This window comes from Colletotrichum graminicola, assembly GCF_000149035.1.
Source record: "Colletotrichum graminicola M1.001 genomic scaffold supercont1.49, whole genome shotgun sequence".
NCBI lineage: Eukaryota > Fungi > Ascomycota > Sordariomycetes > Glomerellales > Glomerellaceae > Colletotrichum > Colletotrichum graminicola.
Genome location: NW_007361053.1, coordinates 210841 through 235388, shown reverse-complemented (window position 1 = coordinate 235388; position 24548 = coordinate 210841). Strand labels below are relative to the sequence as shown.

Sequence of the window (24548 nt, the reverse complement as noted above, 5' to 3'; positions counted from 1 at the left end):
GGGGGGAAACCAGGGGAGGTCGACAGACGAGCGACCTATACAGCGGGACGAATGGCCCAAAGGCCATAGAGCAGGATGGGGTGGCAATTGGAGGATGAGGTGAGGGAGGTGTGATTGATTGATTGATTTGATGTGAAGGTTAGTGCCGGCGTGAGTGAGCATGGGCGCCGGTGTCTGTGCCTGCAGCACCTAATTAATGCTATGATGATGATGAATCTGGGTTTATTCTATGACAATGCGAAAGCGCCGAAACTCGGCGATTGGCAGTAGATATATATTGAGAGTAAGTGACAGACAGACAGTTGGGGAGAGAGAGGGAGAGGGAGAGAGAAATGCGGAGAGTGAGTTGGGTAGTAAGGGTCATAGTAAGAGTAAGAGCAAGAGTAAGAGTAAGACTGAGCGTGAGGGTGAGGGTGAGAGTGACGGTGACAGTGTTAAGAGATGCAGTAAGGAGACTTGCAAGACACCATCGACCCCGACGATGAGATTGACAGCAGCGACGACGACACGATAACAAAATGACGATGGGCAGTCGAGAAAGGGCGTCGGTCCCAGGGGCTCAGAGACATGCAGGATTGCAGGTAATGAGGAAACACTCGGACCAAGCTACGGCGAATTGCTGAGCACCTTAACGATAGGTTGTCTCAACGACTCACCAGATAGATACCTAGGACGGGGACGGGGAGGGGGGACAGAAGAGCGTGGAGGCGGGGGCTCGCGAGGTCTTGATTGGCTCGAGGGGAATCAGAGGATGAGACTAGGAGCAAAAAAGAGGAAGAGGAGGAGCGGGATTGGCCCCGGCTAGACACCACACTAGGGAGAAAGGGGCCCCATGCGCGGTGCATCCTCGCCTGTAGCTCTCCGAGTCCCCCCTGCAACCCTGTTCCTGGACTTGTCCATCTTTGGTCTAGTCTGAACGCGCGATGCAAGGGACCGGATCCCGGTCCTGGCTGGTGAAGTGGGGCTACTGGGTGGGAGATGGACGGCGGGATGCAGCGAGCCAAGGGGGAGGGGGGGAAAGGCCGTTTGGGTAGCCGTTGGTGTTGGTGTTGGTGTCGGTGTTTGGTGCTATGGTATTGGCGTCTGTTGGTGTGCTAAGGGAGGTCGTAGCGGTCCGCGCAGGGGGACTAACAGCCGGTTCCAAAAAGGGATATGGACGGGCTATTATTTGAGGTGCTAATATGGCAGAATAGTGGACGAATGGGGGAGAATGGGGCCTCATGTGTCATATTCGGTGTGGCGCTCTCCTCCTCCCCTTCGTATCCTCCCCATCTATTCATCACAACCCAAGTCCATCGCCATACCGTGATACGGACAAACAGAGTTATCAGATCAGGTAATATATGTCTTGTATCCGTACGGGTAGGTAAAGGGTGCTCTACTGTAACACGATGAACAATGTAGACCAGAGTACAGAGTACAGAGTACCTACCTACGAATCCACCTGCAACGGTAACTAGGTATCTAGGTACCTAGGTATACTACCTGTGCACTAGTGGGGAGAAGAGAGGCAAGGGGGCGGTGGAGTACCTACCTACCTATCCGTACCTTAGCTATACCTAGCCGGAAATACCCACAGTGTTTCTGCGCAATCTGAGGGGGGAAAAGCAAACGTCCAGACCGGATCAAACCAAAATGCAGGAGCGTCGCGCAATGCCCAATGGCCAGTGCGTGCGTGCAGCGCAATGCAATGTAATGCAATGACAGGATGCATGGGCGAGAGGACGGAAGGGGAAGCAAAGGGCCAGAAGTCGTCCTTCTTTCTCCCTATCGTTTCTTGACTCCCTCCCACCCTTCCTTGCTTCTGTCCCTCCTCCCTCCTCCTCCTTCTCCCTCTTTTCCAGAGCAGCCAGAGAAAGAGAGAAAGAGGGCAACTGCCGCGCAAATCAAGCACGTCCTTTCCTTGACTTAGTCAGCTGTCCAAGCTCGAACACGCGATGAACGGTAACATGGACGGCAACGGCGAGCCATGATGGATCAGTCCACGTAACACAGTACGTACCTTGAGAGTCCGCCTGACAGCAACAGGAGCAGCCTGCAGGTGCAGGTGCAGGTACAGGTGCAGTCAAGTGCAGGTGCAGGTGTAGGTGCAGGTGCAGGTGCAGGTGCAGGTGCGGCTTCGCGCACCTGCCTTGCTCGGCCGAGCGCGGGTAAGCTTAGGCACACCTAGCCAGAGCCACTACCAGAGCCACTGCCAGAGCAGGAGCAGGAGCAAGAGCAAGAGCAAGGCAGCCCGAACCCGGATGCTCCTTCCGGCGTCATCTTCGTCTTCATCGTCATCACGGCACATCTCCCACATCTGCCGCTCTTTCCCTCCTTCCGTCCGGCACTCGGCGCGAAGAAGAAACTCTCCTCAAAACAAACTATGCGTCTCACACCAACCCCAAACCAAAAACCAACCATAAAAAACCAAAAAAAAAAAAAAAAAAAAAAAAAAAGTCGACCAAGCCGAGACAAACAGAAAGAAAACATGGTCGTCCAAGACAGTCAGTCAGGCAGGCAGGCATACCCTTCCCCTGTGACGGATGACAATGACAGACACCATCCGTCTCTGCCGCCACATTGTCGACATGCCGCCTCTTGATCGACACCGCCCCAAACGACCCCTTTCTGCCACCTTAGTCGCCGCCATCGTCATCTCCACCACCACAAGTGTTTGATCTGAGGCGAGGCCTGGTCTGGTCTGGTCTGGTCTGGAGAAAAGCACCGCTTTCGCTTGCCGTCATCGTCATCGTGGGACAAAACAGCTCCTCCCATTGCTAGGCGAGCTCGCATCCGCCACGCAACCCCAACAAACCCTGTCTCATCTGTCGGCTCCTCGAGGCTCCTCGAGCTTCCTCCCGTCCGTCACTTATTCCTTGTTCAGAACCAGCAAATGCGCCAAACGGACGCAACTCATCGCTGCCGAATCAACCTCGTCTCAACACCAACGCCAGCCGCCTCTCCTGCGGCGGCATCCGCAACGAATCGCGAGCTAAAGACTGGGGTGCCGCTCTCTCATCAGCGGGAGCTGGCTGTCTCCCGCTCCTTCGCTGCATGTCTCCGTCCTGCCGCTCTGCCCCCCACCAGATTGCTTTTGTACGGCACCGATACACACATTCGCTTGCATCCGTACCATTATGCTTGTTGCATTAGGCCAGGTCCCTGGTTATTACAAGAGACTTGAGAAGTAACGACTCGATTGAATGATTTGATAAGCGCCAATGCGCTCATCCCCCCCCCCCCCCCCAACACACACAGAGACAGAGGGCGTGTCTGCAAAATTCCCGATAGGCTGGCTATCTAGGGACTCACTGTACCAATCTGTCCCACCGCCCGCCTAAACATCGCGTCGACCGTTGCACTAGATGGTTAGCAGAGTCTTGCAAAGCACCCCTACAACGGTCCGAAGGCTCTCAATAGCCATGGTCCGAGTTTTGTTGTTGGCCATCACCAGTTCGAGTCCATGCAAAGTTGCACATCGACTTTTCGACCGGGTCCGCCTTCTGCCCGTCTCGTCTATCTCAACCTCTGCAGGGAAAGGCGTGGCGATGGACAAAGCCCTGTCTGTCCTGTCCCTTGGACCCCTTTCTTGAGTCTCGCCTGGCTTACAACAGGGGCGCGCCCGCTCACCGCTTTCACAATCTCGCCAACCGTGTCTGGTGGTCATTTGGTTCAGCCTCAAGCCGCCCGAGGATACCGGCTGCTCTGGTGAAGGTGTGTCTCGTCTCGGCCGCGCCATCCGGAATTCAAGATGCGTCCATGTCTAGTGCCCGATGCCCCCTTAGCCCCCTGATCTATACCTACAACCCGCCTCCCCCTCCCCTATTTCGAGCTTCACTTTTTGCGGCTGGCTTCTGGCTATCATCATTTGTGGACAGCAAGGTCGTGTGATATAACACGGAAAGCGCCGTGCCCATCTCTCAGGCTCACCTGCCGTAGCCCTTTCATGATGGGTCTAGACGACCGTGGCAAATGCCCAGTGTCTTTCTCTATTGTAGCACTTGCCCCGTCGGTTTGGCCCAATTCCGTTGGCAGCATACCTTACTTGGGGCCTGCGCCTATTCTGCGCATCCCCCGTGTTGCCATGCAACTTCCTCCCCGCGTGTTTCCTTGTGGGGGTGGGCTGGCCGGGTTTACTCTACTCCAAGTCGAGCAATTTCCTCATGACTGAGTACGGAGTGGAATGGGCTTCTCTTATCTAACCCTGGCTTCCAGTCATCGACTGCTCGTTCGTGCTGAGCCACGGTGAGTGACCTGAGATTATAGGGCCATTGACTTACTTGATGGCACTCGACTGCGGCAGCACGTGTCGTTGCCTGGATATGTCTTTGAACAATCTCCCTCAGGGAAGCCCAGATTGACCCATGTCTGTAGGTATAATCTTTGTCTTCATCCGTCAGCGCACTCGCTGTCAACTTCACGATCCATGGAGATCCACAGCTTTACTCACCGGTTGCCCTGGAGTGATTGATTATTGGTTTCATCGGGTGGACGGCGATCACTTGAGGCTTTCCCACTCGTCCCTGGCTAACCAACCAACTAACTGGTTGATGCCGGTCTGTCGGGAGCAGGACAGCGACAATCTTTTCTTCGCACGCCCCCCCCCCCCCTCCCAAGACCAAGATTCGATGAGGGGCAACTAACTCAATATTCACACAAAACTCTCTTCCCCCGGCTCATCCCTCCGGATTAGCCGTCAGCTTCTACGCCCAATCAAATCCCTGGTCCTGACGCTTTTCCGTTTGAAGCGGCGATCACTCAAACCCAAGCTCTAAACCAGTTGGATGGAAACGCACACAAAGCTTACGGTGGGTTTTGACGAAGGGGAGGTAACCCTTCATCTGGCAAGTGAAGCGAGCGAAGAGGCATGTTTACAGGATAGAACTTGCACACAACACGCACGCAGAAAGCCCCCCCTCCCCAGTCTACGTTGCCAACCCGAAGAGACAGGATAGCTACTGTTTATTCGGGCAGCAAAGTTTTCTGCCTGCCGGATTCCATGGCGATCCTAGCCCAGGATCAACCTTAATTACGGAAGCCAGAGTGCCCTGGCTATTTCGGTGGTGCACGACGGATTGGTATTCTGTGAAAGACCAAGAAACCCCCCTTTGGCCGACCCTACTGGCTTTCCACCATCGAGATTAAGCGTGATTCCCCATTGTGACCAACGTTGCATTGGACACGTGGATGCGAGGGCTTTGACAACAGAGCGATGCCATGTCTCATTAATGACGAATGCCAAAGATTGAAACAGGATCAGAGTTTACTCGCATCCCCGCCTATCCCCCGGACGTTCATACCTAGTCCCCGGGCACTGCATGATAGTTAGCGGCCTAGGTCCAGATAGCCCAGCATAGCCGCCGCAGATTGAGCGTGTCGCAGCTTGATTGACTGGGACGTCAGCAAAAGGAGCTCGGCCACAGTTCATCTGATGACAACGCTGAATAAGCCGGGCCGTACCCAGTCATCAGAAGGTTTCTGTTTTGGTCCGATGGTCTTTGTGATGTAAAGTTTCCGTCATCTTGCTTCAGTATTAATCAGAGCATGCCTAGACGACCCATGGGGAAAACGAGGGATAATTCACGGTTAACGAACAATCAGAGCTTGCCGGCGGACGGGGGCGAGTCGTTGATGGATCATATCGACTGAGGACGGCAAAAAAGCAACGAGAGTCGACACGGTTGGGACTGCGCACATGGCTGCGATGGAATGACGGACTGATGGTTCTTGTCTCCCGCCCGCCACCGGCCCCAGCTCGAAGGCAAACAAACACACCATCACCGTGCATTGTGGGACGAGACTTCCAGCGCCATCCCATCACCGGTCCCGGCATGAACTCCACGCTGTGTACTCGTACCTGCTTCGCCCTGTCCGGCTTTAGGAACAAGAAAAGACGTTGCCACCTCCTCGGAACGATCAACGGCACGCGGTTCAATTCTTCGAAACCACCAAAAAAGCCTTGGGTAGTGGGATCCCTGACGTCAGACAATCTGGGTAAAACGAGCCCAAAATGAAGTCCTCTCCACACCCTAAACTGGTCAGAAGAGTCCCCAGAGACTCCGGGACATGTAACGGCTTTGTTATTACATCAGGCAACCCGCTCGGCGTCGTTGGCGGATTGCCTCTGGCTCTGCAGTCGTGCCGTTCCCCGATGCGGCCAACTATACTATAGTCCCACGTCACACCCTTTGCCCCGGCGCGCGAACAGGGGCGATGTTATCTCGCTTCCGCACGGCGCTGGACCAGCCCAATCTCCGGCATCTGCACCTACTTAGGCCGCCACCCTGGGGCGGTCATCCAGCAGCGCGGGCCAGCCGCCTGCACGCGAGAGAGCATGACATACATGGATGGGGATGGCGTTACAGATACAGACCTTTTCTTCCCTTCTCTGGGGTTGCAAGGGGGAGGGGAGGGGGGACGACACGTTCTAGCCCTCTACTCGCTGGCACATGTTGGAAACCCAGGACGTAATAGTCGAGGCGACAACATTCACCGAGACAGTCGCCCCTCAACTGCTTATTGTCCCCCCCTCGTTTGGGGCAAGCAACCCAGGACGACGGTCTGCGCTGGAATTTGGCCTCCCTTGTCACGGGGGCCAACAGTGGTTGCGTGTCTGCGGTCCTGTCTTGCATCGTCATCTTGACCATGAACTCTCAGGGCCACATTCCGCGCTAGTCTTCCTAGACGGGCTTGCAAAGAAGAGTACAGACGACATACATCAGATGATGCGCGAGTGCTACAGCATTTGGCTTACTACGAGTCCGTAGGACAGGGCGAAAGGGTGGCATATTACAGCCCACGCGCAGCAGTTCATGCAAGTGCGGGGGGTACGGCACAGGGGCAGGGGGGGCGAGGTTGGATATTACCTACTCCTTTGCCGTAGGTATTGTTTACCAAATTTCCCTGGATGAGTCGAATCAACGCGGTGGGCGGCGCGGTTCGCGTGTTGCCGGCTGTTGGTATCTTTCTTCTTTTCTTTTTCTTTCTTTTTCGCGGGGTAAAATTCAAGTTACAGGTCTTCTTCACAAATGCCCCCCGTCCCTCCCCCCCCTTTCAGTCAACCACGCCGTCAGCCGCAAATTGACCCTGTTCGACCAGCAAGCCTTGAGGGATTGGGAATGTGGAAGGGCGCGTGCGTCTCAAGCCATTCATCCCTCTTTGCCGTGACGTCGGCAGAAATGTCGGCGGCGGCGGCGGCGGCGGCGGCGGCGACGACTTGGATCGGTGGTGAGTCCAAGTTGGGGGTAGGCTAGACGTGAGCCTCGACTCTTTCAACACCTGTCAAAAGAGCAGGAGGGGGAGGAGGACGATGTTAGGCGCCGCTCACGGCACATTGACCGGTGGATCTGACGGTGGGATATGCGTGGTTCATCACGCATGGTCGTGGTGTGGCCAAGCGGTGATTGGCCGTAGCGGCGGTTCGCGTCGCGGGATGATGCACATGGTGCCGAGGTGACATTGGAGGGGCATGCGAAGGCGCGCCGATGAGACGTCGATGAGGAATCGGCGGTTGAGTCTCCTTCATATTGGTTTTCTGCAATATAGTGAGACCCGCCAAGGATACGTGCCGGCGGGAGGGGAGGGGCCGAATTACGATGATGATGATGATGGTAGTACGCCGGCGCCGGTGCGCTGGTGCCGGAGGCCCTCCGGCTCCCCCCCCCCCCGGAAGGTCGGGCGAGGGGGTAGGCGAATTTCCGGGCCGCTGACGTGACAATTGCGAAACGTCCAACTCATTGAGTTTTCATCTTTACTGCGTTACAGGAGCCATTAGAGATTGCTTGAACCGCTCTAAATATATAAGACTTGGAACGTCACATTAGAAATGGCTGGGGTTCCAAAACACTCTCCCTCCCCTCAGTCAAGCCCGGCCAAGACGCCCTCCGTCCACCGCCACAGCTCGCCCGCCAGCTCGTCGTCCGTCGCGAACCGGTCCAGCTTGTTGTCGGCCAGCCTGCCGACCGGCAAGTAGAAGCCGCCGCTGACGAGGTCCCCCCTGGCGGCGGCGGTGGCGGCCCAGACCTGGCTCCAGCACCCGCGCTCCGGCGTGAGGATGGGCGCGCCGGCCATCTTGTTGGGCACGTGGACGAGGAGGCGGTTGAGGAGGCCCTGCTTCGCGACGAGACCCGTGCCGACGGTGCCCGGGTGGACGGCGACGGCGGTGATGGACGGGTGCAGTCGGGCGAGCTCGCGGGTGAAGAGCATGTTGGCGAGTTTGCTCTGTCTGCGAGGGAGGGGAGACATGCTAGCTTGTCGGCTGGTATCCTTATTCTCTCTGTCCGTTGCCATCACATTATTGACGCCGATTAGAGACTGGGCGCGCCTTCATGCTTGAGTACAGGAGTGAGAAAGGGGGGGAGGGAGCACGCGGTAAAAAAAAAAAAAAATCCCACCCGTAGCGAGTCCACTGCCCCAGGATCGGCGGCCCGGCCTGGGTGGTTCGCAGCGTCGCGAAGGAGATGCCGTCGGAGGGGTGGCCCTGGTAGCCGACGGAGGTGAGGTTCACGACGCGGACGTCGGAGCCGGGGAGGGCGGCGGCGCGGCGCAGGACGGGGAGCAGGGCGCGGACGAGCATGGCGTGGCCGAGGTGGTTGGTGGCGAACTGGATCTCGTAGCCGTCGGCGCTGAGGCCGGCGGGGCCGGCCATGATGCCGGCGTTGTTGATGAGCACGTCGAGGCGGTCGTGGGCGAAGGAGGCGGCGAGGGCGGGCTTGATGGTCGCGAGGGAGGCGAGGTCCATCTGGACAAAGGTCAGGGGCGGCGGCGGCGAGGACGAGGAGGCGGTGACGGAGGCTATGAGGGCTTCGGTGGCGGCGAGGGAGCGGCCGGAGAAGTAGACGTGCAAAGGGTTGTGGGCGAGGAGGGCGAGGATCGTGGCCTTGCCTAGGCCTGCTGTGCCTTTGGGGGGCGGGATTCGTCAGCTCTGGTTCTCATTTCTGGTGGCTATAGATGACGGTCTCAAGTATGCAGTGGCAACGAGGGGTATACATGCGAGGTGTCGGCCAGTGGTGTCAGACATATCCAACTTATATAAATGCAAATTGTTTCCTTGGCCTATTTGTGAGACGCGCTTGTAGATATGGGAGCGGGATGGTCCGGACCCGGGGAACACGAGCTTCTTCAACTCGGCGTGGAGCAATTGCGGCACCGCTAGGGGCCTCTGGGTCTATACCAGCAGCTCCTTTAGTGGTGATTCTTTGCGGCAACAGTCTGTGAGGGTTTGTCCAACTTTGATCCATTGTCCGTCGACAGGTGGATGCTTGATGTAAAGTGCCATGAAAGGATTGATTGGTGAAGCGGCGCCCAAGAGGTCCAGATTCCGAGTCGATATCTCTCTTGATCAACCCATCCAACACTGTAACTGCTCTTGAAAAGGGAACTCGGGGTGTTTGCGATGTACCAAAGACTTGCTGATCGCGTCCGATGTCCTCTCAACGTAACGACAGACACTGGGCGACTGGCGAGCATACCTGTCCTGGTGCGAAGAATGCGATGGGCGACTGGGCCTCGGGGGGGATACATGTACCAAGAAAAGCGAGGTAACAACTGAGACAAAGGGGACCTACCACCAGTGACGAAGATGACTTCTTCCCTCGAGTGAAGGAATCTGAGGCCTCGGGTCCACGAGGTCCTTCTCGTAGACGAAGAGGACCGGCATGTTTGATTACGGTGACGGACGAATGTGGGCGAACTGGACTGGAACAAAGGGGGGCTCGAGTCGGCAGTCGTGAGGTCACGCTCGAAATGGAAAGTGTGAGCTGTATGAAGAATTAGTATGATGAGAGCCTTGAGGCCGCGAGATTCCCGGTCAAGTTGGCTGATATGCGGACACGTCCTTGTTGGGATTGCTGTTGGCCAGACGATAGTTCAAGGCCGCGATGTTGAGGTTGTTGTTCCACCGAGTATCCGGAACCACATACGCGTTCCACCGGCGAACAACAACTGTTTTTATATCGATCAGGGTTTCTTCAGCGGAAAAAGGCCTGCCTTTGCGGTGGTATGCCATCTCGTCTGTGATGACTGCTGGCATTGCAGCCCATTCCGCGGGCGTCAGGTTGCGCCGCCGGCGACGCAAGTTTGCCCGTCTCCTCTGATGCCCCATCTCCACGAATACAGACTTGCTTCCTCTCGAGGATGCCCGTCTTACTCGCCGAACCGGCAAGGCCAGATCGCTGCACATGGCAAGCGGATTGGTGAGCTAGTCGTGGAACGCACGGATGAGGCTGTCACGAGTGTAGGCCGCCCTGTACTCCACGTGTTATGCCCCTTTGGGCGACGGTACGGTAAGCCTGTTGTGGACGGGTGATTGGTCGGCTGGCCGGTATTAGGGCTGAATGTTGAGTCTCGCGAGGCGTCCTTGGTCAAACGATGAGGGCCGCGAAAACACGCCATGCCGGTTGGAGAGGAAGACATGTAAGCCGGTGTGTCGTTCCGCAGCGTCGCCGCTTTGGGACTGCGGGGTGTAAGCCGGTCGCATCACACAGCCTTTTTTCTTTTTCTTTTTTTTTTCTTTTTCTTTCTTTTAGGCTGGCATACATACATCCGCATCACGTTTCCTCGATAGGATCGCGGAGTTGCCATCGTTAGTAACGGTAGGGGAGAGAGGATAGGTTTCACAAGATTTATATATCTGTTAGTTAATCACTAAGAGGGATATCCCATAGATCACGTAACAAATCGTAATATAGAATATAGTAGTTACTTATTATATTAGTTAGTTATAAAGTAAATCTAGACTTTTAGGTAGTATACTAGTAGTAAGGTAGATACTACTAAGGGAGGTAGTATATTATATAAATATTATATAACTACCTCCCCTAGAGCATACCTACTATATACTAACACTAGTAACTTTTCTTTTATAGTAAAAGTTACTAGTGCCCTAGCTATCTAGATTAGCCTTAAAAGGCCTAAAAACATAATAAAATTAAAACTCTAAAAGTATTATACTTCTTATAGTTATATACTATATATTCCTATATCTTTTATTTTTCTTATAGATAGTATAGGCTTATACTAACTTATTTAGGGGCGTTTCTTTTTAGCTATAGCTATTAAAGGTATATTCTTATATTAGTTAGATTTAACTACTACTATTATAGTCTAGTTAGTTATATAACTTATAATTTATTTTTTACTATATACCTATTATAATTTATTATATTTATATAACCTAACCCTCTATATATATCTTAGCTTTATTATTTATAACTAGGCCCTTAAGTGCTTAATTTAGGGATACCTTTATAAATCTATTAGCTAGATTATTAGATCTAGTAATCTATTAGACTTTATAAAGCTTATATTACTTATAAGACTATCTTAATAATATAATATTAATTATAAGACGTTTCTCCTTAGTAGTTCTTAGCTTAACTAGATATTTATAAAGTAAATATAAGTCTATATAGGTAATAGTTAAGATTAATAAGATATTAAGCTTCTAAGTAACTATTATAATAGTTATAAATAAGGCGTAAGCTATATTAACGCTTATAACTATTTTATACACTTTAGATACTAAGACGCTTTAGGTAACTTATTTAGACTTTATAAATAAGAAATAAAGGACGTTACTATAAAAAAAAAACTTAGCTTAGTTATTATTAACTTCTTTATTTATAAAAAGGATAATAAATCCTAACTATAAAGTTATATTATAATTATTAGTAAATAATCTATTTATAAATATAAATAGCTTAGCTAATATAAGATCTAAAGGAATAAATTATAAACTATAGTTAAGTAAGCTTATTTACTATTATAGTTAATAGTTAAGGTCTTTAATTACCTTATTATCTAGCTCCTTATATTAGGCTATAATAAAAAGATTATAATACGCTTTAGGCTAGTAAATAGAGGTAATATATACTCCTTATACCTATTACTAGATAAAATCTTAGTAGGCTATAAGTAACTTTATGTTAATTAATTATAGCTTTACCTCTTACCTTTTTTAGTAAAGTATAATAGAAGTGTTTATAGTAAATATAACTATAATAATCTTACTATTAAAAGTAAGTAGTTAGTTAATAGTAAGGAATAACTTATCCTTTATAGTAAATTTTACTTTAGTTAGTTCCTTATTCTTTTAGTTAAAAAATAAAAGGTCTATTAGGCTAATAGTATTATCTATTTACATACTAATAAGTATAAAGTATAGATTTTTACTAAATAATAAGAAAAAGCAGAAGTTATATATAGTAAAGACTATCTAGAGATTCTCCTTATAATAATAGTTATAAGTAGCCTACTAGTATATACCTACCTTAGTAATTCTATATAGAGGCTTAATAACCTTTATAATAGTATTATTAAGGTACTTATAATAGATTTAGGCTAGGAGTTTAGTGTAAATAGTATAGTTAAAGTAAGAAGCAGATTAGATATAAGCCTATATAATATTATATAGCTATATAACTTTACTATTAGTAAGAAGGAAAAAGGCTAGTATAAGAATAAGCTACTAGCTAGCCTACTAGATAGTAAGTAACTAAGTAAAAATAGCCTTTTTACTATTATTAGTATAGCCTTAAATAACTAGTTATAATTTCTTATAAAGCTTCTTATTAGTGCCTTTTACCTTATTTATAATTTATAATTTAAAAATTTACTTATAAGGTTAAAGTTAGTTAATTATAGTAAATTTAAAAACACCTTATATAATAAGGCTGTTAATCTTAGTAGTTACTAATTACTTAAATAGCTTACTAGGCGCTATAATAACGCCCTTTTTATATAGTTAGATTATAAGGGTTTAATAGGCTTCTTCTTTTACTAAGAGGAAGGTAGTATAAGGTACGTTAGTCTCTTATAGTAAAGTATATCTTATAAGGATTTTTCTAGCTTATTAAGGTTATATAATAGTAAGATTATTAGTATATAGCTACTACCTTAAACTAGTTATAATAATAATAGTATCTTTAGTAGGCTTATTACTATAACTACTATTATTATTTAGGATAAATAAAGGATATTACTTAGCTAAGCCTTTTTTTTTATTATCTACTATATAATATAGCTTAACTAATATAAATTAGAAAACGTAAGGGCTATTAATATTAATAGTAAAGTCTTTACCTTAAGTAGTAAGTAACTTATATAGGCTAACTAACCTTTTTTTTTATACTAAACGTAAACATTACTACCTAAAGGTAGATTTTTTATTATAAAGGTATCTAGGCTGTTACAGGCAGTAAAAGCCTTATTAATTTACTATATTATGTTATATTTATAAAGATTCTTAGTTACTTTTTAAATAGTAGTTATATATTAGATTATCTTAAGTAAAAAAGTAAAGTTAGTAGTTATTTAGGGGTAAGTACTAAATACTAGTAAGGTAAGTATAAGGCTATTTAGGCTAGTAGTATTATTAACTACTTTAGCTACACTTTAAAGTGTAGATTTATAGTTAATAGATAGGCACTCCCTATAAATTATCTTATATACTTATTAAAGTATAGTATAGTATCTCTTAACCTTCCTAACGCTATAATAAGCTTTAATAGGTATAATCTTAACCTTAACGCCTATTATATAGGCTTTATATAAAAATTTAGTTAAAATAAAGTTTTATCCTATATTAGTAATAATCTAATCTAGAGGCCCTTAGTAGATATTAATCTAGTAGTAATAAAGTGCCTCCTATATAGTTTTTACTAAAATATTATAAAGGAAGTAGGCTACGTTAAAGGTAGTAGTAGTATTAATAATATAAAGTATAAAGTTACTATTAAGGTATATAATATTAATAATAACTTTATAATTAAATAAATAGTTATTATATAAAGTAAATTAGAATTAAAAAAGAGCCTTTCTATAGATCTAGTAATAATAATAGTACTTTATTAAGTGTTTAATTACTTTTATTTTAACCTTATAGCTAGCCTTATAAAGGATCTTATATAGCTAGTAAATTAATAAATAGCTAAACTATTAATAAAAGTAGTATAGCTTAATATTAGTTAGGTAATAACTTATAAGGCTTTACTTAAGTAGGCTAAGTAGTATTTATAAGTAGCCTTATTTTTATATAACTAGTACTATAAGTTTACCTTATTAAAAAGTATTTATAAGGTTATTAAAATTAAATTAATAGCTAATTTATATTAGCTAAGTAAAGTAAGAAAGGTGTATTAGTAAGCATTATATAAAAAGTAATATACCTAAAAGGAGTCTTTACTATAATAGTGCCTTATAAAGTAATAGTATTACTATTACTAAATCTAATTTTTACTTTACCTATAGCTATAGTGTTAATAGTTATAGATAGTTAAATTTACTATAGTATAATAGCTTATAAGTAGCCTATAGTTAAATAACTTACTACGCCTATATCTAGTAAAATACCTTAAAAAGTAGCTAATAAGTAATAATCTAGTAGAAAGGTACTAAGTAACTTAGTAGAGGTACTATTAGGGTTAATTTTTATTAATTAGTAATAAATAGCTTAGTTAGTAAGGCTAGTAGTAAGTGCCTTACTATCTACCTTAGTACTTCTAAAAAACGTAGTTAAGGTATAAAATATACTATTATCTTATTCTTTATTATTACTAATAATAAAGTAGGCCCCTTAAAGATATTACTAAAGATCCTTATTATTATTACTATCTTTATTTTCTTCTTCCTATAGATAAGTGCCTTTATAGCTAGTAAAAAAGGTGTTATATATAGTTAGTAAGGTATCTTTAATATAATAGTTACCTTTAAATTACTAATACGCTTTATATCTTTTATTAGTAGTATACTTTATTAACTAGTAGCTAGGCTTATGGTAAATATAGCACTTTTTAGTATTATAGCTATTATTATTATTATTACTATTATAAAAATTACTACTACTATAGTTATTACTAAACTATTAATAACAGCCTTAGCCTTAGTAAGTATAGTCTACTTAATATTAATTATTAAGTAATAAAGATAAGAATTTAGTAAGGTACTAGCTATAGTAGGGGCGCCTTATAGTAGTACTAATAGATAACTATAATTAGCTATATACTTCTTTTAATATTATAGCTAGAGCGTATAGATAAAGGTCACACTTAGGAACCCTAAAGTAGGTATTTAGTAACTAACTTCTTAACACCTTATTATTTTAGTATAATAAGGGGAGAGCCTATTAAATAAAGGCTAGCTTTAAGATAAGCTCCTTAAGGGCTTAGATCTTAGTTATTATAGGGTTATTATATATAACTTAAGGAAGTGTTATTTCTTACTATTTAGATAAGTAAGTCTATATTTATTCCTACGTCTTAAAGTAGTTATAAATTTAGTTAACTATTTTATTAAAATTATAAATACTATTACTATAGATATAATTAATATAAAACTAAAATACCTTACCTTTTAGTATAATTAAGAAGGTAAGGCTAAGCTAGTGCTACTTAATCCTAACCTTACTATAATTATCCTAAAAGATACTTAACTTTAGATTAAAAATGTTATATAGCTTACTACTATACTTTATTTTATTAGTTAGTAGCTTTATAAGGTTAGTTAGCTAATATAAGTAAGGTTATAAGAAAAAAATAAAAATAAAGTTAGGCTTATATAGTAGCTAACGTTATTATAATTTATTATAGCCCTATAACTAAAATCTCTATATAGTGCTTTAAGGTAGTAAGTTAGTAGTAGGCTTATAGTTACTTAATAAGTTAAATAGTATATCTTACTAAGGATTTACTTTATTTATTATAATAGGCTAACTACCTAATTACTTACTATACTAGCTATAATAAGATTAATAATTAAGGTAATAAGTAAGGTAAAAAGTAAGGTAATAAGTAAGGTAAGAGGTTCTTAGATTATATAATAAGGTGTTAATAAATAAAGTGCCTATATTACCTCTAAGTACTAGGTTTAAGTTAGTAAGTGCCTAGTAGATTTTATCTTATTATAAAAGTAAAGTTATACCTTTTTACTCCTACTTTAGCTAGTAATAATCTACTACTAATAGATAAGTTAAGGTAAATAAGGTTAGTTATCTTTATAAAGTAATATTAGCTACTATTTATAATAATATTAAAAAAGCAGTAAATAAGGCCTATTTAATTATTAACCTTTTCTTAGGTAAAATATACTAACTAGTAATATTATTAATAAATTTAGGGTTTTTTATTTATAAGTTAAAAATAGGCTACTTATAGTAGGTAAAAGTAATATCTTCTCTAGTCTATATATAGAAATTAGTATTAAAAAGGTCTACTAATTTAGGTGTAATCCTTCCTTTTACTAAATTAATAAAGAATTTATTATTAATAAGGTAATTATAAAATATTAACAGTACCTTAGTGCCTATAGCGTTAAAAGTAGTAATAGTCTAATCTATAAAATCTAACTAAAAGGCAGCAAGAAGGCAGTAGCTATAGAGGTTAGCGTCTAACTATATAGTAATTATATATATTATATATAATCTAACTTTACAGGCGTCTAACTTATTAAGATTAAAGTTTATATAGTTACTTTATATTATTAAATTAATATAGTAAATAAAAGCAGGTAGAAGAGGGAGAGGTTATAAGAGGTAAGATAGTAATAATAATAATATTAGAAGATATAAAGGGGAATAAATATTTATTATTTATTAACTTAATAGCCCTATTATTACTAGTAGTAGCTTTTTACCTTTTTCCTTTTTACTTATTATTAATATAGATTTAGTTAAGATAAAGTAAGGAAGTAAAGAAAGTTATAATAATAATAATAGTTAAATTTATAAAGGATTATTTACTAATAGGCTAGTTAATCCTCTCTACTTTACATAAAAACCTTACTAATCTATTATAGTAGTAATCTAGTAATTAATTATATACTAATTAGTATTAGTTAATTACTAAGAGGGATATCCTATAGATTACATAACAAATTATAATATAGAATATAGTAGTTACTTATTATATTAGTTAGTTATAAAGTAAATCCAGACTTTTAGGTAGTATACTAGTAGTAAGGTAGATACTGCTGAGGGAGGCGGTGTGTCACATAAATATCACGTGACCACCTCCCCCGGAGCATACCTACCGTATACCAACAGTATCAAAAGAACGACGCAGGCGCCAAGGCAAAGTCAGCACCCATACCACGCGCTTGGTTCATCCAAGCCACGATGGAATCGACCTGAAGCTTTTTCTGCTTTCGGGGTCGGGGCAGTGGCGTGATGGCCATGCACCGACGTCAGGGTTCCCAACCTTCATCCGTGGCTCATGGGGGACGGGGGACGGAGTAGAACCACGGGGTCCCGGAAGAAGGGCGACTTGCTTCGACCGTCAGGGAGCCTCTACAAGAGAACCCAGGGCCCGTCGAGGTGGTCAGGACAGGAGACATTCGAGAGAGGAGCGAGCTTAACACGCCGCGCCAAGCCCGCGCCAAGTCCCTGTCCAGGTCGCCGGGCGGTCTGGAATACTCTGAATCCCTCTCGGGTCCTTTAAAGTTCTTTAGGGGGGCGAATCTGCACGAGGAAAAGTCCCGAGCGCGTGACGGGTAGCAGAGTGTCCCCTGTTTCATTTTTTTTTTTGAACAGCCATTTCCCTTGACGGGGACAAGCAATCGGCCCGTTTAGAGTGCGCGGGTGTGCAGCACGTAATTTAGCCTCTGGCATCGAGTCGTCCCCCTTCCGATCGACGACAGAGGAAGTTTGACCCGAGGAGAGGCTCGGACATTGGTCATTCGACGCATGTGATGGGACGCAGCGGCTTCGCGGGGGCTGGAGGGACTCGTGGTCCGGATGACTGAGATTGTTGCTTTGTTGAACTCATGATCTGATTTCTCCGACTAAGAACGGCCAAGCTGAAGGTGACGAAACAGTCAAATCAATGACTGGTCACCTCGACCGTCTATGGTTAGCCGTCTCTTTCCCGCCTGTCTAGCCGTGAGCTATCACACCTCTCCCGCACAACCAATAGCGAACGCAGCCACTAGTTCCGGAACCGGTTCCGTGTGAGATGACCAGGCAATAGCTGACCTGCATTGGGGGAGGGGGGAGGGGAGTCCACTCAAAGCCAAAATGAGCGTACTGAGGCGGAGGGCCATCTGTCTCTTGTTACATATGGTCAACTGCCCGGTACGAAAACGGAATGGTTCGAAGACGCGGGAGAAAAGGGAGGAAAGAGAGAGAAGAGGATGCAACGACTCCAAAAACGGCGACGGGACAACTCGACAGAGACGGTGTTCCGGAAGCTACGGGACAATGGCTGGAGGTGCCTGGTTGGTAGAGTTCATTTTCTTTTGGTTTGGCCAGGCTATGTATGTACTGGGAGAACTGAACGAGGGCATTGTCACGCGATGCCCGCCGCCGGCCGCTTCTTTTCTCCTTTTTTATTTTTTCCTTTTCATTTTCACTTCATTGGCCTCCACATCCCGGATTGGTTCCTCCAAAGCAGCCGAAGAGACGCAACGTAACGGCAACGTGCGTCCGTCCCCCCCCTCCTCAACTCCATGCTTCCCCCACGTGCCGGTAATCAACGTCAAACATGACCGGGACCGTCTGCCAGCCGATGTCCGTATACAAGGGTGACCTGTCGTGTTTCTGGTACGGGCTGGCGCAGGTGTTGTCTTGTTGTTGCGCTCGAAGGCTTGCGGTCCAGGGCGGCTCCCTGCTTTTGGGAGGAGATTTGCAACTGGAATGGAGATTTGCAATGTGGAGACCCGGTTGACCCTGGGAATGTTATTGTTGATGGTTTATCGGATTTGCTGCAGTTGCAAATTCCAACCATATGTTCCTCCTCCTATGCAAATGTTCCCTCCTGGCCACTCCCGGTGGGGGGGGGGGGGGGGGGAGGGCCGCCGAGACGCGGAAGCCCGATGACGATTGCGTGGGCGCGTCTCATTCCAGGTAGTGTGGGTGTGCCCTTGATTTTTGCTCTTAATTTTCCCGCGGAACCCCATCGGCTCCGATCGCCGACCAAAATGCACCCTTTGGTCAGGGTCCCGAAGTGCCAGAGATGCTGCCCTGACGAACAGGGGCGTTGGAATTCAATACATCGGCGACTACAGCCGGCCGGAGTGGCGATGACTTGAATAGCCACAGATCCCATTGTTTTCACGCTCCACCTCATCTTCGTCTTGATCCTCTCGTCCCCTCCTTGTTTTGCAAATCCCTCCCAAAACTCCCGTTTGTGTTTCCGGCCGGCCCATGCGGCAAAGGACGGGCGGAGGATGGACGGTACGACGCAAGCGGAACTCGGCAGTATATTCCACTGCAGAACCGAAGTGCCTTGCTTGATGCGCGTGGGTTTGGTATATGGATGCAACGGTGCTCTGTCGACTTTTGCCTTGTGATACCTCTACGCTGCTTCGACGGAACGGAGATAAGGTGCGCCGGGGTGTAGTAGCAAGTTTATCCAGTGGGGGCAGAATCGACGATTGCTCTTGGAAATTGGGACGGGATTTCAGGGGGCCGCGTGGTCTAGGACGGCCTAGACCTGCAGATCGCCGAGGATTGGTAAGGGGGTGTGTGGTGGATGATAGATCGTTGAAGGACTTATCCCGGTGCGGTCGGACGGGGAATTGGAGGCTGGTTGGGGGGGTGAGGGAGGGGGGAGGGTGGTGCAAGAGGACATTCGATGGAAACTCGTCACCCTTTTCCTGTTGTCTGGCTGGCTGTGCAGAAGTAAGGGATGACGACGAGACGGGAGAGAAAAGAGAAAGGATCAACCCTCAAGCCATTCCAAACCGACACGGCAGCGACTCTGACCGGCCGCGGGACGCAAGGCGTGCATATCGGATGTGGAAGAGAGCAGGTGACGAGTCGATAAACAGGCCACAATGCCCGCAAGAGTAGAGTCTGGCCAAGTCCAGTCCAGTCCAGCCCCAGGCCGGAGCAGCGATGAATCGTAAGCAGGCTTTCGGCAGATGACGGACGGACGGGCGGACGGGCGGGCGGGGAGACAGCGAGAGAGAGAGAGAGAGAGAGAGAGAGAGAGAGAGAGCGAGAGAGAGAGAGAGAGGGAGAAAAGGGAGAGGGACTAAAGAGAGAGAGAGAGACGGAGAGTTCAGTGCCAGGAAAATTGGATTTCGTGGCCTCTGACTCGGATGTCCGCGGCCCGCAGTGCGGCGAGGGCATCGGCGGCGCTGGTCTTGTGGAAGTAGACGACGAAGATGTAGCCCTCGGGGGTTTCGCTGGCGGCCATGGTGCTCGAGAGCCGCGTCGTCGCCGAGTTGACGCGGTCAGAGAAGAGGTGCTTCTCCTGCGGCGTCATCGACGGAGGGAATCCGGTGGCGCGGAGGCCCATAAAGTTTGACGACGCTCGGGGGCGGAGGGGTCCACTCGGGGAACCCATGGTGGCGATCGCTGGAGAAGCCGTGGTGAAGGATGTTTCTGGTTGTTGTTCGGGTGGTGTTTTCTTTTTTCTCTCTCTCTTTTCGGCAGTCGACGATGTCTAGAATCGTCAAAGTAAAGAAGCCAGTCGGGATGTATCTGGCCTAGGTTGTTCGACAAGGCGCAGAGTACTTATGGCTGTAGAGGGGGATGGTGGTGGTTGGATTTGTATTTCTGGTTTCTGGTGATATTTGTAAACCTTTTTTTTTTTTTTTCGCCCTCTCTCTCTGGCTAGCAGGCGGTTATATGAAATAATGACTTCCGGGAGGGTTCTTTGTTTTGTAGTTCTGCAAGTGAGAAATGGTGGTGGAAACCGTCTCAAAGGGGCGACAAGTTCGAGGGAGGAGAGGTTTGAGGATGCAACAAGATGTTCCAGACAAGTCAGATGCACGAGAAAGTCAGTCAGACACTGATGAGAGAGCAGAAAGCATGGAGGGGATCCCAAAGGGTCTTTATCTCATTCCACGGCATCGACGGGAAGGGCAAGACAAGGCAAGCCAGGGCAAGGGGACTGGACTGGACTGGGCTGGACTGGACTGACCAAAAAAAGCCAATAGAAGGAACAAATAACATACATGTCATGGTCTCTGTCTGGTCCTACAGTTACACAGCATACACTCCCATCGCCATCGTCCACCGAAACCCCCCCCCCCCCCCCCCCCCTTTGACCCTCCCCCCTCGTCGTTGCAAAGCTGCTGCGGTGCCTGTATATTCGTAAGGCGCATGTACCTTGCCCTACAAGGTTTCGCAGTGATGTACATATTACTCCATGGCCATCCCCTTTCTGGGTTGTTCCACAGCTCCCCATGGCTCTGGGAGAGAGATTTGGGTAGGGGGGGACGGGCGTTTGGCTGGACCGAGGACTGTGGAGATTTCACGGTCCCCTTGATTGTGGATACGGCCTTCATATCCATCCTTGTGGCACCTTCTTCCTCGCATTCTACTTCTTCTTCTCAGGGACTGGGAGTCTGGTCTGGCGTTGGCACCAGCAACAGCGCCAGCACCGGCATCGGCACCCAACTTGCCCGCGGTTGTGTGGACCCTTTTTTCTTTTCTTTTTCCTTTTTGGCTTGCCGGGGGGTCTCTGATGTTCTATGTGGAGTTTGAGATGGCCGAGGAACAAAGACGTTCCAGTCCACTCTTCTTTCACGCTACCAGAAAACCCTACCTAGGTAATTCTCTCTCACTGCGTGTCTTAGGTCTTTCTAGCTAGGTAGCTATGTTTCTCTCTCGCCCAGCCCCAAGGACGGGACCGGCAATGCGGGGGCACTTTACTTGGTTTGATTCCGTCCTCGCAGAAGTTCCAGAACCTGCACACGAGCCCAGGAGTCGCATAATTACTAAGACCACCTTAATTGACGGCGCCCAGGTGCCCTGTTCGCTCAAATCCGTTGCGTCCGTTATCTGGAGGGATGAGGGCTCTGCGACGTCCAGGGGCAGACCCAGGACCCTCTCGAGGGGGCTCCTCTGTGCTTCTCTGGAAAGAGAAAGATTTGTTTGGCTCTCTCTCTCTCTCCATCTCTGGTGCTGGCTTTGACTTTAGCTTCAGTCCCTTGACTCCGCCTTTGCTGGGCCGTGATGCCCACTCTCGTTGCTAGGGGGGCTGGGATGCGCTTTTGCTTTGCCCGTCCATTTCCCATCCAGCAGGGCTTCCCGGGACCAATCGCTATTAATAGGATCCGAGAACAGATTGATTGCGTTTCAGAAACACGACCTACATACGTGCTCTATTATCGTTCGGATGGAACCCATCATCGCCAGAAGCAATCAGCATACTCTTATGATACCTAGCTTCTTGTGTGCATTGTTTTTGACGTGTACGCAACAAGGCAACGCTTGCTACTTTTAGCCTGGTTGGAAGATAACCTAACCCAAACTAACGCATCCGAGTGCCGTGGTGTTTGACGGATGCCCCTCTAGGGCTGCATCTCCAGTGAATTCGACTTGGTCCTCTGGCCGCCTACGATCCCGTCCTTGGGGACACAAAACCCCACACACCCATCGGTAACTCCTTTTTTTCGTTCCTTTCCCAGGCGCCCCAGTCACTGCGACTGTGAGAGTCGTGGTGAGGTTATGTGGCTTCGTTTCGGATGCTTTATTTGCTACTACCTCAGGATGATGATGATGAGAGTAGCCTTTCATACAATCCATCACCGGCACCCTCGTTCAAAAAAATCAACACCAACTCACTCGTAATCGAGATTGTGGTGGAGGAGGAGGAGGAGGAGGAAAAGATTCAATCCATGCAGGCTGGCGTTTTCGACTCTGCGGTTTGGGCGCAAGAGATCGAGATGCCTCGACGCTAATACGAGCTTCTTGGGTGATCATTGCCCTTCGCTCTGCCTGCTACATACTGACTGACGGATGACCACGGACTGATCCCGGCAACTGCGTGCATGTACCGTCCAACATGCGTGTCTTCACATTCTCTCGTATAGGACGGGTCATATGGGACGAGTGGGTTTCTATGACTGTACAGATGGATTGGAGGATATCCTCGTCTCGTGTCCGTCTGTCTTCATTTCCGCCGACTCCGGGATGCCATGCTGCATTCCAACACTCCCTCAGAGCTCTACCGCGCAAAGCTCCACGGTCCCAAGTACAAGGGATTGTCAGCCCGTTTTTGATAGATGACCTTCTATCTGGTGCTGAAACCTGACAGACCTCAAGAAAAATGACAGACATGCTGTTATCATAAAGTGGCCTTGTCGATATCACCTCGTTTCGTTATCGTCATATCATGGGGCTGCTAGCTCCATGTATTCTGTCTACCCGAGATACCTCGGTCCGACCATCTCCAACCCCCTCTGCTTCATTTCCCCAGTGAGCGGTTTTCACAATTGTTTTGTTCTCGTAAGGCGGCAACACCATGTACGGCCAGGAGCATATCTAGGCATCCCTGGCCCTAGGTGGGAAATCGTTACCCGAATAGAAAGAAAGGTCTGCTGGACTTTAGAACAACGTTCCTAGCCCTGTCACGTTCCGCTCGCTCGCTCGCTCGCTCGCCCAGATGATAACGTGGGTTCAGGACGGCACGAGGAGACTACGTAGAAAGCAGTGATTATCGGGAAGTCCGCCTCCTGGTCTATAGCAACTCTATTCTCGGAAACTCCCTATACTGTATGATAGCAGCGGGAGTTAAAAAAAGGTCTGGACCATGGTCAACATGCCAGCGGGGCATGGCCATTGACACCCGACTCGCGCAAACGTTTGTCTCGTCGCAGCATTCAGCCCATGACCCGCCCGCGCATAGATGCGGCAGCGGCTGAATGAGCGTGGGCTCTCGCTCAGGGTAGCATTCTAAGCGAGCTAGACGCCGCCCCGGACCTTTCGTCGCCATGTCGCCATTGTGGCTCACGAGCCTGTCCTGGTCGTTGATCGGAAGGGTGGGCATTGGCCAGATGCTGAGCTGTCCTAAGAGCCACGGTATCCTGGAATAGGCGATTTCGGTTTCACATTGAGTGCTTGTGATTCTTGTGCGTACTACTATGGTAGGGAGTACGGCGCCGGCCAGGGTGCTAGTCATTGGCCCCTTCTCGACGGAGTGCCCTCCCATCTTTTCTCTATAGCCCTGCCGACCCGGACCCAGCTCCGCCATCATCTTTAGCAGTGCAGGCCCGGTTGAGTGTAGGTTAGCCTCCGGGATATCGTTCGATAAAAGGGCAAAGTACCAATGCAACCCTCACGATAGGGCTTGGTCTCCCCAGCCAATCAGGCGAACGGGAGCTTATTACGTTCCGGTCGCTACCGATAATGGACGTAATAGGTTATAGGTAGCGTGATGCGTCTAACTACCGGAGCACTTGTCCCAATGCATCACCGTGGATTCATTTGATGCCCCTCTCGCTTTCCGGGCCCCTCTAGGCCCGCCCTCATGTCCAGGTGGAGGGGGAGGCCGGAATCATACAACACGTACCGCTCATGGCCGGAGAACCACCGTGCAGAGTGCCCACCAGAAGGTCATTGCTACCTATACGTATATGCGTCGGGCGGCTTTGCCATATAGTCTTGTTTGACAACCTGTCAGGGTCTTTTCGTCTTAAACAGAAACTCCAGTCACCCTACCGGTCTTGCGGAGGCTTAGCAAAAGTCCTATCAGTGCCGGATGCGACAGTCCCAACCCCACGTGTGCCCCGACGAAACTTGCAGCCAATGATGAGAAACGGTGTGCCCGTTTTGGAATCTACTAGTAGTCTAGACTCTAGGCCCTTCCAATAGGCATGCGGATTCCCTGATCACACGATTTGTC

At 47.3% G+C, this 24548-nt stretch overlaps 2 protein-coding genes across 2 annotated transcripts; both read right to left on the bottom strand.

The window, feature by feature from the left end:
* Nucleotides 1–7839: 7839 nt before the first annotated feature.
* On the bottom strand, nt 7840–9640 carry GLRG_09511 (short-chain dehydrogenase/reductase family Oxidoreductase; the record flags this gene model as incomplete). The annotated part of the gene is made up of 3 exons (XM_008100196.1): nt 7840–8305; nt 8376–8880; nt 9568–9640. 3 exons carry the CDS (start codon nt 9638–9640, stop codon nt 7840–7842), a joined length of 1044 nt encoding a protein of 347 aa, XP_008098387.1.
* Nucleotides 9641–19973: 10333 nt separating this feature from the next.
* Nucleotides 19974–20261, bottom strand: GLRG_09510 (uncharacterized protein; the record flags this gene model as incomplete). Its single annotated transcript, XM_008100195.1, has 1 exon — nt 19974–20261. The coding sequence occupies one exon, from the start codon at nt 20259–20261 to the stop codon at nt 19974–19976; it is 288 nt and encodes a 95-aa protein (XP_008098386.1).
* Between the last annotated feature and the right edge of the window lie 4287 nt (nt 20262–24548).